Source organism: Neophocaena asiaeorientalis, unplaced genomic scaffold (assembly GCF_003031525.2).
Source record: "Neophocaena asiaeorientalis asiaeorientalis breed wild unplaced genomic scaffold, Neophocaena_asiaeorientalis_V1.1 scaffold525, whole genome shotgun sequence".
NCBI lineage: Eukaryota > Metazoa > Chordata > Mammalia > Artiodactyla > Phocoenidae > Neophocaena > Neophocaena asiaeorientalis.
The window spans coordinates 128,310-142,473 of NW_020172275.1; the positions used below are offsets into that span (position 1 = coordinate 128,310).

The 14,164-nt window shown below is 35.3% G+C and overlaps 1 protein-coding gene across 1 annotated transcript in view; it reads right to left on the reverse strand.

Moving 5' to 3' along the window:
* Positions 1 to 13,929, reverse strand: part of LOC112412144 (dachshund homolog 2) — a gene marked incomplete at its 3' end in the record, with an annotated part of 89,844 nt that extends 75,915 nt beyond the window's left edge. The window contains exon 1 of the mRNA XM_024763668.1: positions 13,803 to 13,929. Coding sequence (XP_024619436.1) covers positions 13,803 to 13,917 — 115 coding nt within the window. The remainder of the gene's footprint in view (positions 1 to 13,802) is intronic.
* Positions 13,930 to 14,164: the final 235 nt, after the last annotated feature.

A 14,164-nucleotide genomic window follows, 5' to 3' on the forward strand; every position in this document is an offset into this window, starting at 1 on the left:
ATCCTGTAATAGGATACCCAAGGGGCATCAAAGATATACTAGTACATGGATTATCAAAAATTTTCATATCTAACATTCTTGATATGAATTTCCATTTGTAAATGATCACTTTGAAACTGTAGCTTATTATTTTCCAGTGAACACAGATTTCATTTATCCAAACTTTCTTCCATTTAATGAAGTATAATTGACAAATAAAAATTGTATATATTTAAGATATACACCTGATTTGATATACATATACATTGTGAAATAATCACTATAATCAAGTAAATTAACATATCCATCACCGTGTATAGTTAGGATTTTATTTATTTTTTTCACTTTTTGTGGTGAGAATACCGAGCAAATTTCAAGTATACAATTTAGAATTGTTAACTGTAGTCACATAGCTGTACATTAGATCTCCAAAATTTTATCTTGTAAAACTGAAACTGTGTACACCTTGACCAAGATCTCCCCATTTCCCCCACCCCCAGCCCCTAGTAACCATCACTCTACTCTCTTCTTCCATGAGTTAGACTACTTTATAATCCAACATATGAATGAGATCATGTAGTATTTGTCTTTCTGCATCTGGCTTCTTCCACTCAGCGTGTCTTACAGGTTCATCCATGCTTTTGCAAATGGAGGGATTTGTGGTTTTTTTTAAAGGCTGAATAATATTTCATTTTGTATATATATACAAAATTCTTTATCCATTCATCTTTGGAGAGACATTTTAGTTGTTTCCATATCTTGGCTATTGCAAATAATGCTGCAATGAATATGGGAGTGCAGACATCATTTTGAGATCCTGATTTCATTGCCTTTAAAAATATACCCAGAAATGGGATTGCTAGATTATAAACAAGTTCTATTTTTAATTTTTTTGAAAAACCTCCATGCTATTTTCTATAATGGTTGTACAAATTTACATTCCAACCAGCAGTGTACAAGGGTTCTCTTCTTTCCACATTCTTTCCAATACATATTATCTTTTTGTCTTTCTGATAGTAGCAATTCTAACAGGTGTGAGGTAATATTTCATGGTTTTGTTTTGCATTTCCATAATGATTACTGAAGTAGAGCATAATTTTAAATACCTGTTGGTCATTTGTATTTCTTTATTAGAGAAGTGCTTATTCACATCCATTGCCCATTATGGGGGAGGGGGTGTTATGGCTATTGAATTGTTTGAGGTCCTTATATATTTTGGATTTCAGCCCCCTCATCAGATATACAGTTTGAAAATATTTTCTCCCACTTCATAGATTGGCTTTTCACTCTTTTGACTGCTTCTTTTGCTGTGCAGAAGATTTTTAGGTTTATGAAATCCCATTTGTCTATTTTTGCTTTTGTTGCTTTTGTTCTTGGTGTCATACTCAAAAAATCATCTCCCAAATCAGCATCACAAAGCACTTTTTCCTATGTTTTCTTCTAGTAGTTTTACTTTTAAAGGTCTTACATTTCAGAGTTTATTCATCTGAAGTTAATTTTTGTATATGGTGCAAGATAAGGATTCAATTTTATTAATTTCATGTGGATATCTTCTCCCAACACCATCTATTAAAGACACTATTCATTCCCCATTTGTGTGTTCTTGGCATCTGTGTCACAGATCAGTTGACTATAAATGCATAGATTTATTTCTGGTCTTTCCATTCTTTTCCTTGGTATATGTGTGTGTTTTATGCCATTACTCTGCTGTTTTGATAATTATAGCTTGGCAGTATATTCTGAAATCAGGCAGTGTGGTATCTCCAGATTTCTTCTTCTTTCCCAAGACCACTTTGGCTATTCAGGGTATTTTGTGGTACCATAAAAATTTTAGGATTGTTTGTTCTATGTCCATGAAAAATGACATTGGAATTTTCATAAGGATTGCAATTGAATTTGCTGATCACACTGAACATTTAAACAATACTAATTCTTCTAATCCATGAACATGGGGTATTTTCCCACTTATATGTGTCTTTAATTTCTTTCACTGTATTGTAATTTTAAGTGTACAAGTCTTTTACCCTAATCAATAAGTTTATTCCTAAGTATTAAATTTTTTTTGGCCGCACCGCGTGGCATGAGGGATCTTAGTTCCCTGACCAGGGATTGAACCTGTGCCCCCTGCAGTGGAACCTCAGAGTCTTAACCACTTGACCGCCAGGGAAGTCCTTATTCTTTTTGTTGCTATTGTAAATGATTGTTTCTTTAATTTATTTTTGGATATTTTATTGTGTGTGTATAGAAACACAGCTAATTTTTGTATATCAATTTTTTTCCTTTTTATACTGAATTATAGTTGATTTACAATATTATATTGGTTTCAGACATACAGCTTAGTGATTCAATATTTTCATAGATTATACTTCATTTAAAGTAATTATAAAATACTGACTATATTCCATGCTGTACATTACACACATTGTATCTTATCTATTTTATACATAGTAATTTGTATCTCTTAATCCTATAACCCTATCTTGCCCCTGTCCTTTTCCCATTCCCCACTGGTAACCACTAGTTTGTTCTCTATATCTGTGAGTCTCTTTCTTTTTTGTTATATTCACTAGTTTTCTGTATTTTTTAGATTCCACATGTAAGTGATATCATACAGTATTTTTCTTTCTCTGACTTATTTCACTAAGCATAATATTTTCTAGGCCCAAGCATGTTGTTGCATATGACAGAATTTCATTTTTTTTAAAAAGGCTGAGTAATATTCCTTGTATATGTATCCCACATCTTCTTTATCCATTTATCTGTTGATGGACACCTGGGTTGCTTCCATATACTGGTTATTGTAAATGATGCTAGTATGAACATTAGGGTGCATGTAACTTTTTGAATGAGTGTTTTTGTTATCTTCAGATATATACCCAGGAGTGGAATTGCTGGATCATATGGTAGATTTTTTTTTTAGTTTACTCACAATTTACATTCCCACCAACAGTGTTCAAGGGTTCCATTTTCTCTGCATCCCCACCAACATTTGTTACTTGTGTTCTTTTTCATGATAGCCATTCTAACAGATGTGAGGTAATATCTCACTGTAGGGTTTTTTTTTTTTTTTTTTCCAGTACGCAGGCCTCTCACTGTTGTGGCCTCTCCCAATTTCTCTGACAGTTAGTGATGTTGAGCATCTTTTAATGTGCCTGATGGCCATTTGCATGTCTTCTTTGGAAAAATATCTATTCAGGTCTTCTGCTCATTTTTTGATTGGGTTGGATTTTGTTGTTGTTATTGTTATTGACTTATATGAGCTGTTTATATATATTGGATATTAACCCCATATTAATCATAACATTTGCAGATATTTTCACCCATTCAGTAGGTCGTCTTTTCATTTTGTCAGTTGTTTCCTTTTCAGTGCAGAGGTTTTTAAGTTTAAGTCACATTTGTTTATTTTTGCTTTCATTTCTTTTGCCTAAGGAAACAGATTCAAAATAATATTCCTATAATTTATTTCAAAGTGTGTTTTGACTATGTTATTTTCTAGTTTTATGGTTTCAGGTCTTACATTTTGATCTTTATAAATTGTTCTTTTTTTTATATAGTGTGAGGAAATGTTCTGATCTCCTACCTTTACAAGTAGCTCTCCAGTTTTCTCAGCACCATTTACTGAAGAGATATTCCTTTCTCCATTGTACATTTTTGCCTCCTCTGTCATAGATTAATTGACTATAGGTGTGTGGATTTATTTCTGAGCTCTCTATTCTATCCCATTGATCTATGTGTCTGTTTTTGGTGCCAGAACCATGCTGTTTGTATTACTGTAGCTGTGTAGTATTGTCTGAAGTCAGAGAATGTGATATCTCCAGCTTTGTTATTTTTCTCAAGATTGCTTTTAGGAGTCTTTTGTTGTTCCATATAAATTTTAAGATTAGTTGTTCTAGTTCTGTGAAAAATGTCATGGGTATTTTGATAGGGGTTGCATCAAATCTGTAGATTGCTTTGGGTAGTATGAGCATTTTAACAATATTAATTCTTCTAATACAAGAGAATAAGCTATCCTTCTATTTCTTTGTAGCATTTTCAAATTTCTTCATCAATGTACTATAGTTTTCAGAGTATAGGTCTTTCACCTCTTTGGTCAAGTTTATTCCTGGGTATTTTATTCATTTGGTTTTGTTTTGTTTTGTTTTGCAGTATGCGGGCCTCTCACTGTTGTGGCCTCTCCCGTTGTGGAGCACAGGCTCTGGACATGCAGGCTCCAGACGCGCAGGCTCAGCGGCCATGGCTCACGGGCCCAGCCACTCCGCGGCATGTGGGATCTTCATGGACTGGGTCACGAACCCATGTTCCCTGAATCGGCAGGCGGACTCTCAACAACTTTGTCACCAGGGAAGCCCTATTCGTTTTTGATGCAATTTTAAACTGGATTGTTTTCTTGCTTTCTCTTTCTGATAGTTCATTATTAGTGCATAGAAAAGTAACAATTTTCTGTATATTATGTATCCTGCAACTATAATGAATTCAATTATTATTTCTACTAGCTTTTTGGTATAGACTTTAGGGTATTCTGTGTAAAGAATCATGTCATCTGCAAATAGTGACAGTTTTACTTCCATCCTTTTTTATTTCTCTTTTTTTTGCCTGATTGCTGTGGCTAGGACTTATACTACTATGTTAAATAGAAGCGGTGATAGTGGTCATCCTCCTATTTTTCCTGATTTTAGATGAAAAGCTTTCAGCTTTTCACAATTAAATATGATGTTAGCTATGAGTTTTTCATTAATGGCCTTTAATATGTTGAGATATGTCCCCTCTATACCAACTTTATTGAGAGTTTTAAACATGAATGGATGTTGAATATTGCTAAATGCTTTTCTGCATCTGATGAGATGATCATATGACTTTTAGCCTTCGTTTTGTTAATGTGGTGTATCACATTGATTGATCTGTGGATATTGTACCATGCTTGCATCTCTGGAATAAATTCCATTTTATCACAGTGTATGATGTTTTAATATATGGTGGAATTCAGTTTTCTAGTATATTGTTAAGAGTTTTTGCATCTACAGTAGTCTGAAATATTGGTCTATAATTCTTTCTCTCTTTTTTTTTTATAGTGTCTATTTCTGATTTGGTATCAGGGTAATGGTGGTCTCATAGAATGAATTTAGGAGTGTTCCCTTCTCTTCATTTTTTGGAATAGTTTGAGGATAGGTATTAACCCTTCTTTATATGATCTGTAGAATTCCCCTGTGAATCTGTCCAGTCTTGGACTTTTGTATGTTAGCAGTTTTTTAATTATGGATTCAATTTCAGTACTAGTAATTGTCTGCTTCGATTTTCAATTTCTTCCTCATTCAAGCTTGGAAGTTTGTATGTTTCTAGGAATTTATTGTTTCTTCTAAATTGTCCAGTTTGTTGGCATGTAATTTCTCATAGTATCATCTTCTGATTGTCTGTATCTCTGTGCTATTTCTCCTCCTTCATGTCCTATTTTGTTTATTAGTGTTCTCTCAATTTTTTTTCTTAATGAGTCTAAACACTTACCAGTTTTATCATTTCAAAAAACTTCCCCTTTTCTGTTGTTTCCTTGGACTCTATTTTATTTATTTCCTCTGTGATCTTTATTATTTCCTTTCTTCTGTTGAATTTGGGCTTTGTTTTTCTTTTTCTAATGCCTTTAGGTGGTAGTTTAGCTTGTTTTTTTAGAGCTTTTTTTTCCTTAAGTAGGCCTATATTGCTATAAACTTCCCTCTTACAACTGCTTTTGTACACCCCATAGATTTCAAAAAGCTATGCTTTCATTTTCATTTGTCTCAAGGTATATTCTGATTTCCTCTTTGATTTATTCATTGGCACATTGTTTTTTTCAGTAGCATATTGTTTAGACTCCACTTGTCTGTGTTTTTCCCATTTTTCTCCCTCTAATTGATTTATATTTCATACTGTTGTTGTCAGAAAAGATGCTTGATATAATTTCTATGCTCTTACATTTGTTGAGACTTGTTTTGTGACCTATCATGTGATCTATTCTGGAGAATGTTTAATGTGCTCTTTAAAATAATATGTATACTGCTGGTTTTGGATGGAATGTCCCAAAGAAATCTATTAAGTCCAACTGATCAAATGTTTCATTTAAGGTCACTGTTGACTTACTGATTTTCTGTCAGGATGATTTGTCCACTGATACCAGTGGGGTGTTAAAGTCCCTGACTATTATTGTGTTATTGTCAATTTCTCCCTTTATTTCTGTTAATATTTCCTTTGTATATTTAGGTGCTCCTATATTAGGTACATATATGTTTATGAATGTTATATCCTCTTCTTGTATTGATATATGTATCATTACTAATGCAATTCTTTGTCTTTTGCTATAGACTATGTTTTAAAGTTTACTTTGTCTGATATGCATATTGCTACCCCAGCTTTCTTTTCATTTCCATTGGCATGGAATATCTTTTTCCACCCCCTCACTTTCAGTTTGTGCATGTCTTTACCTCTGAAATGAGTCTGTTTTAGGCAGCATATAGATGGATCTTGTTTTGTTTATCCAATCAGCCACCCTGTGTCTTTTGATTGGAGCAATTAGTCCATTGACATATAAAGTGACTACTGATAGGCATGTAGTTATTGCCATTTTTTAAATTTGTTTTCTGGTCATTTTTGTAGTTCTTCTCTGTTCTTTTCTTCTTCTTTTAGTCTCTTCCTTTGTAGTTTGATGATTTCCTTTAGTGTGATGCTTGTGTTCCTTTCTCTGTAGTTTTTGTGTATCTATTGTAGGCTTTTGATTTGTGGTTACCACGGAGGTCATATACATTGACCTCTAACTATATTTACTTGTTTAATCTGATATTTCTGTTCAAACACATTCTAGAAGAGCTATATTTTTTGCTCCCCCATCCACTTTTGTGTTTTTGATGTCATATTTTACATATTCATGCCTATCCCTTAACTGTTAATCAATTTTACAATTTTTGTCTTTTAACCTTTGCACTAGCTTATTTAAGTTGTTGATTCACAGCCTTCACTATATATTTGCCTTGACCTGTGGGATTTTTCCTTTCCTATAATTTCTTGTTTCATACTGTAGCCCTTACGTTTTCTCCTAAAGAAGACCCTTTAATACTTCTTATAAGGTTGGTTTAGTATTGATTAGCTCTTTAATTTTTGGTTGTTGGAGGAGTTCTTTAGGTTTCCTTCAATTCTGAATGATAACCTTCCTGGATAGAGTGTCCTAGGTTGAATTTTTTTCCTTTTCAGCACTTTAACTATATCATGTCACTCCCTTTTGGCCTGCAAAGTTTCTGCTGAAAAATCAGTTGATAGACTTATAGGAGTTCCCTTGTATGTGACTCTGTTTTTCTCTTGCTGCCTTTACTATTCTCTCTTTATCTAATTTCTGCCATTTTAATTATGATATGTCTTGCTGTGGGTCTCTTTGGGGTCATCTTGTTTGAGAACTCTGAGCTTCCCATAGCTGGATATCTGTTTCCTTCTTCAGATGTGGGAAATTTTCAGCCATAATTTAATGAAATATATTTCCAACCCCTTTCACTCTCTCTTTTCCTTCTGGAACCCCTATAATGTGAATATTAGTACTCTTGATGTTGCCCCAAAGGTCCCTTAAACAATCCTTATACTTTAAAATTTGTTTTTCTTTTTGCCCTTCTGATTGGGTGATTTCTGTTATTCTATCTTCCAGATCACTTATGTCTTCTTCTGTATCACCTAATCTGTTATTACTTCCTTCTAGTGTATTTTTTATTTCAGTTATTGTATTCTTCAGCTCTGACTGGTTATTTTTTAATATTTTCTAGTTCTTTGTTAAAATTCTCACTGTGTTCATCTATTCTTTTCTCAAGTTCAGTTAGTATTCTTATTACTGTTGCTTTGAACTATTTATCAGGTAAATTATCTCTGTTTCATTAGAGTTTTTCAGGGTTTTTTTCTTTTTCTTTCATTTGAAACATATTTCTATGTCTTATTTTGTTTAACTTTCTGTGTCTCTATGAAATTATGTGAAACAGTACCTATCCTGATCTTGAAGGCATGTCCTTGTGTGGGAGCACCCCTATGCAGTCTGTGTGTGCCCTGTGGCTTTGGTCAGAGAGCTGGATCTGAAGTGAGCACAGGCTTTGTCTTCCCCTTGGATGTTCAGCCACCACCTTGGTTGGTAAGACTGGATTTGGAGAGGCTAGAGCCAGAGCCAGGTGTGAGCCAGGGCTTCTCCTAGGCTCAGTGGCCATTACCACTTTAAGGGCTGGGGCTGGGGCAGGGACCAAGGGGCCTGTAGCATGAGCCCTGAGGTAGAATTTTTTGTCTCCAGGTTTTGTTGTTAGTCTCTTTCTAGATTGGGGTGATGACTGGGGCCTGAGGGCTTGGTGCTGCACTTCTGTGCTGGCTTAACTTTTTCCTCACCATGTGCACGTTAGATAGAGACTGGGTTGGAATCAGAGGTTTTGGTGCCACATTACTGAGATGGTTTCAGTCCACTGGGAATGGCGGTCTCCACCCTGGAACCAATTTTGTTCCCCACAAAAGGGGCAAGGACACACTTGCTAGCAATGGCTGCTTCCACCCTTGTCAGAGACAGGGCCAGTGTCCAAGCCAGCGTCATTCCTTCCAAGTGTGCACTCTCTCATTAGTAATGGCAAGAGAGACTGGAGTAAGAGCCTGGTGCAGGCTCGGGCATACTGGGGTTGTCCTGCAAGCCAGCCAGAGCCCCAGGCACTTTTCAATCTGTTGTCATCACACTGTGACCAGGAGTAAGCAAGCTTGTGCATGGGCTCTTCAAGAGCAGTCTTGGTTTCTTATAGATCTCCAGTAAGCCTCACTGGTTTTCAAACAAGCTAAGGGAGCTCATCTTCCTTTGTCAGACCCCATGGCTGCAGTGCCTAATATGTGGCTCATACCCTTCACTCCCCAGAGAGGATCCCAGAGCCCATGATGTCCTCCTCCTTTTCTGGGTCCCCAGCTAGGGATGTGGGACCCAACCAGATCACTTCTCCTCCCTTCCTGCCAGACTCTGCATGGATCTCTCTTTACAGCCCTGGTTGCAGAAAAGCCATTCTGCCAACCTCCAGCTCATATTCAGAAAGAGCTGCTCCCCATGTAGTTGTATTTTTGATGTGCTCGTGAGGGCAAGTGAGCTCAGTGTCCTCCTACTCTGCCATCTTAACATATTGTATACTGATTTTGTATACTGCATCTTTACTGAATTCATTTTTTAGTTCTAATTGTTTTATTGTCGTTGTTGAGTTTTCTACATATATGATCAGGCCATCTGCAAATAGAAATAACTTTACTTCTTCCTTTCAGATTTGGGTGCTTTTTATTCTTTTTACTTACCTAATTGCTCTAGCTAGGACTTCCAGTAATATGTTGAGCAGGTGTTGAGAGTGGGCATCCTTGTTTTGTACCAGAAAGGTACAAAGGGAAAGCTTTATGTTTTTCTCCATTGATTATGATGTTAGCTGTGGGCTTTTCATATATGGTCTATAAGCTATGAGTTAATTTTCTTTTACACCTTTTCGTTGAGTTTTAATCATAAATGTATGTTGAACGTTGTCAAGTGCTTTTTCTTTGCCTATTAAGATAATCGTGTGGTTTTATTCTTTCATTTAATTATTTTGTATCACACTGATTATTTGCATATGTTAAACCAACATTGCATCCCAGGGATAAATCCCTCTTGGTCATGGTGTATGATCCTTTTAATGTGCTATTAAAATTGGTTTGCTAGTATTTTATTGAGAATTTATGCCTCTATACTCATCAGTAATATTGACCCTTAATTTTTTTCTTGTAGCATCTTTATCTGGAATTATTATCAGTGTAATGCTGGGCTTGTAAAATGAGTTTGGGAGTACTCCCTCCTATTCAATTTTTGGAAGAGTTTGAAAAAGATTGGAGTTAATTTTTTAGACATTGGTAAAATTCAACAGAGAAACTATCTGGAGCTGGGTTGTTGTTGTTGGTGCTGGTGGCTTTTTTGTTTCTTGTTTTTGTTTTTTTGGTTGGGAGGTTTTTGATTACTGATTCAACTTTGTTAATAGTAATTGATTTATCCATGTTTCTATTTCTTCTTGATTGAGTTTTGGTAGGTTGTATATTTCTAGGAATTTATCAGCTTCCTCTAGGTTATCCAGTCTGTTCATGTATAATTGTGCTTATTAGTCCTGTGTGATCCTTTATATTACTGAGGTACCATTTAAATGCCTGCTCTTTTATTCCTGATTTTATTTATCTAAGTCTTCTCTCTTTTATCTTTGTCTAATTAAGGTTTTGTTGATTTTATCTTTTCAAAAAAAACCAACCTTAGTTGTGTTGATTTTTTTCTATTGCTTTCTAATCTTCCACTTGATTATTTATTTATTTATTTAAATTTATTTATTATTTCCTATTTCCTTCTGCTAACGTTTTTTTTTTTTTTTTTTTTTCATTTTTTTTTTTTTTGCAGTATGCAGGCCTCTCACTGTCGTGGCCTCTCCCGTTGCGGAGCACAGGCTCCGGACACGCAGGCTCAGTAGCCATGGCTCACAGGCCCAGCCGCTCCGCGGCATATGGGATCCTCCTGGACTGGGGCACGAACCCGTGTCCCCTGCATCAGCAGGCGGACTCTCAACCACTGTGCTACCAGGGAAGCCCCCTTCTGCTAACTTTTGACTTGGTTTGTTCTTTTTCTAGTTCCTTGAGGTGTAAAATTAGATTGTTTATTTGATACTTTGTATTTTTAAAATATAAACTTCCCTCTTAGTACTACTTTTGCTGCATTCCATAGTTTCAGTATGTTTTATTTTCATTTTTATTTCTCTCCAGATACTTTTTAAATGTTCTTTTGATTTCCTCTCTTGATTTTCCTCAATGGTTGCTCAAGAGAGTATTGCTTATTTTCCACATATTTATAAATTTTTCCATTTTCTTGCTGTCATTGATTTCTAGTTTTATTTCACTGTGGTTGGAAAAGATACTTGGTATAATTTTAATCTTCATAAATTTGTCAAGACTTGGTTTGTGACCTAACATGAGATATATCCAGAAAAATGTTCTATGTGTGCTTGAAAAGAATGTGTATTCTTCTGCTGTTAGGTAGAAATTTCTGTAAGTTTCTGTTATGTCCATTTGGTTTATAGTGTTGTTCAAGTAAGATTTTTCTTTATTGCTTGTCTGTCTGGATGTTGTGTCCATTATTGTAAGTGGGATATTGAATTCCCCTACTATTATTGTATTGCTGTCAATTTCTGCCTTCAGATCTGTCAATGTTTTCTTTATACATTTAAGTGTTCTGCTACTGGGTACACATATATTTATAAACGTTATATCTTCCTATTGAATTGACCCTTTTATTATTATATAATGACCTTCATTTCTAAAAATAGTTTAAGACTTAAAGTCCATTTTTTCTGATATAACTATAGCCACTTTCACTTTATTTTGGTTACCATTTGCATGGTATATCTTTTTCCATCACTTCACTTTCGACCAAATCATATTGCTGGATCTTATTTTTTTATCCATTCATCCATTCAGTGCAGTTTAATTGGTGAGTTTAATCCATTTACATTTAAAGTCAAGCACAGTGACTACTCTAATTCCATTTCTATAACATCAAGTATAACATACGTAGATGGAAACCTACTACTTTTTTTTTCACAAAGATGGATAACTGGAGTTAAGTCAGCTTATAGTTAACCAGGAAAATTAACCATTTACTAAGTTAGAAATTAGGTAACCAGTATAGCTCTCAAAATATTTTTTGTTGTCTTGTTATAAAGGAACAACATAGAAGTTTTATAGAAAGTCTTTTTCAGAAACTGGTATACCTGAGAAAAACATGACAGAAGTTATTCCTTGAGATCCTACTAATTTTTATTGGTACAAAAAATTCTTTTTATTTGCAAGTGGCTTCCTGTAAAATGTTGGTCACTTCCGAGACACCAAAAAATGTTAAAGCCAGTATCAGTTAAGAGAGGCGTTAAGACTAGGAAATTGATCATAAGTTTATTACTGTATCCTCATCATAAAAACAACTTTATTCCAGAGGTTAAATAAAATAAAATTCCTGGGTTTCCCTGGTGGCCCAGTCGTTAAGAATCCTCATGCCAATGCAGGGGACATGGGTTCGAGCCCTGGTCCAGGAAGATCCCACCTGCTGTGGAACAACTAAGGCCATGTGCCACAACCACTGAGTCTATGCTCTAGAGCCCATGAGCCACAACTACTGAGCCAGCGTGCCACAACTACTGAAGCCCACATGCCTAGAGCCGGTGCTACACAACAAGAGAAGACACTGCAATGAGAAACCTGCACACCACACTGAAGAGTAGCCCCCGCTCACGACAACTAGAGAAAGTCCATGCATAGCAATGAAGACACAACACAGCCAAAAATGAACATAAATTTAAAAAAAATTCCTGTTACAAAACAACATTGAAGTGGAGGAAGAATGAAAAGATTAAACATTTTGGACTTAACCATATATGGGATTGAAACTTAGCTCTGCCACTTACTAGCTTTGCGATTATGGGCAAAGCCAAAACACTCTGTTCCTCTGTTTCCCAATCTGAAAAAATTGGAATATTAAAATTTCCCTTTTTTCCAAAAATTTGGTAAGAAATAAATGAGTTAACATGAGAGATAGAAGATGAATAAATTTGGGGGATATAATGTACAACATTGTTATTAGCGTTAATGATACTCCATTAAATACTTGAAAGTTGCTAAGAGATACAATCTTAAAATTTCTCACTACACAAAAGAAATGATAATTATGACATGATAGAGGTGTTAGTTAACATGGTTGTGATAATCATATTGCAATGTATAAGTGTATCAAATCAACACTTTGTACACCTCAAACTTATACAATGTAAAACTGAGCATGTTTCCATTTATTCCCCATTGTGAGCACTGGTTGAAGACCATTCTCACTATAATTCACCATGAAAACTTCAGCTTTAAATGAGTCTATCATACTGATTTAACTCAATAATGTCCCTCTTTAATTTCTCTCTCCTTTTCCCTCCAAAATAAAGACTTACCATGCTTGAAATTCTAGAAGCTGAAAAGAAGAGAGAAAAGGCTGCTACTTATTTACCTATCACATTATATTGAATTTAACTGCAAACACAGATTGGAAGCCTGTGGTTCCTAAGACCATCCTAGGTTGCCCCTTATCATTCTCCACTAAAACTATATTTTATTTATTTATTTATCCATTCATGTATGTTGACAGTTATAATCCCACTTACTTCCAAAAGAGATCTCAAGGGTGATCTTATGATCAAGTCAAGGTACAGTTATCACAGGGTCAAGGAAAAAAAAAACAGTTACTAAGAAAGGAGGGGTCATTTCATTCCACAGGCATCTTTCTCTTTTCTCCCCTTTTTCCATCTCTTTTTCTGTGTTTCTTCTTGTTCTACATCTTTAGCCCCTGCCAATAATTCCTCAAGTCTCCCAGCACCCTCACTTATCTAAGGAGGTGGTACTCCAGCTTGAAGCAAAGGTGGATTCTCAGAACTGCATTTCAGTGGCAAATTATTTAGAGAAAAATTAAGAAGGCTGAGGTGAAATTGAAGGAAGCACCTTTTAGCAATCAAAAGGTGCAATAATTAGCACTATAAAAATTAGAATTTAACCCCACCACAAAAAAACAATGGAGATAAATCAATGTTTACTGAAATGGGATTCTGACCCATAATAGTTTTCTAATTTCAATGTACAAGTTAGAGGTAGGGTTAAGCCTCCTTTTATACTAACTGCTGATAATCAAAGTATACATATTATTCTTTCCTCTCCCCTCAGCCCTCCTCTCTCCCTTCCCAGAATAAAGCAATGAGAGTCACCTGCTTTGGATTCCTGAAGACACTCACCTGTATTAGAATTAAGATCATCAGGCTCTGATTCGGTCCCATTTTGGCTTCCATTTCCCTGAAGAGTGTTCATAGCCATAAGCTTTATCTTCTGCAGCTTCATCGCCTCAGCCATTGTTGCAGCTGTTATACCTAAAACCATAACCATTCCTTTTAAAACAGGGGCCATGTCTTAATGTAATTGAAGACTGGATACATTTCTTTAACAGGCCTATGCTGCACAGCACAAGCCAAAAGTAAGCCCAAGTCTAATTTATGAATAATATTCTTTAACAAAGTAATTTTCAACTCCTGTAATAACTTCTTACAATGGACAGTTTAAACATCTGAAAAAGCATTAAATATGGGTCTGATTCCCAATT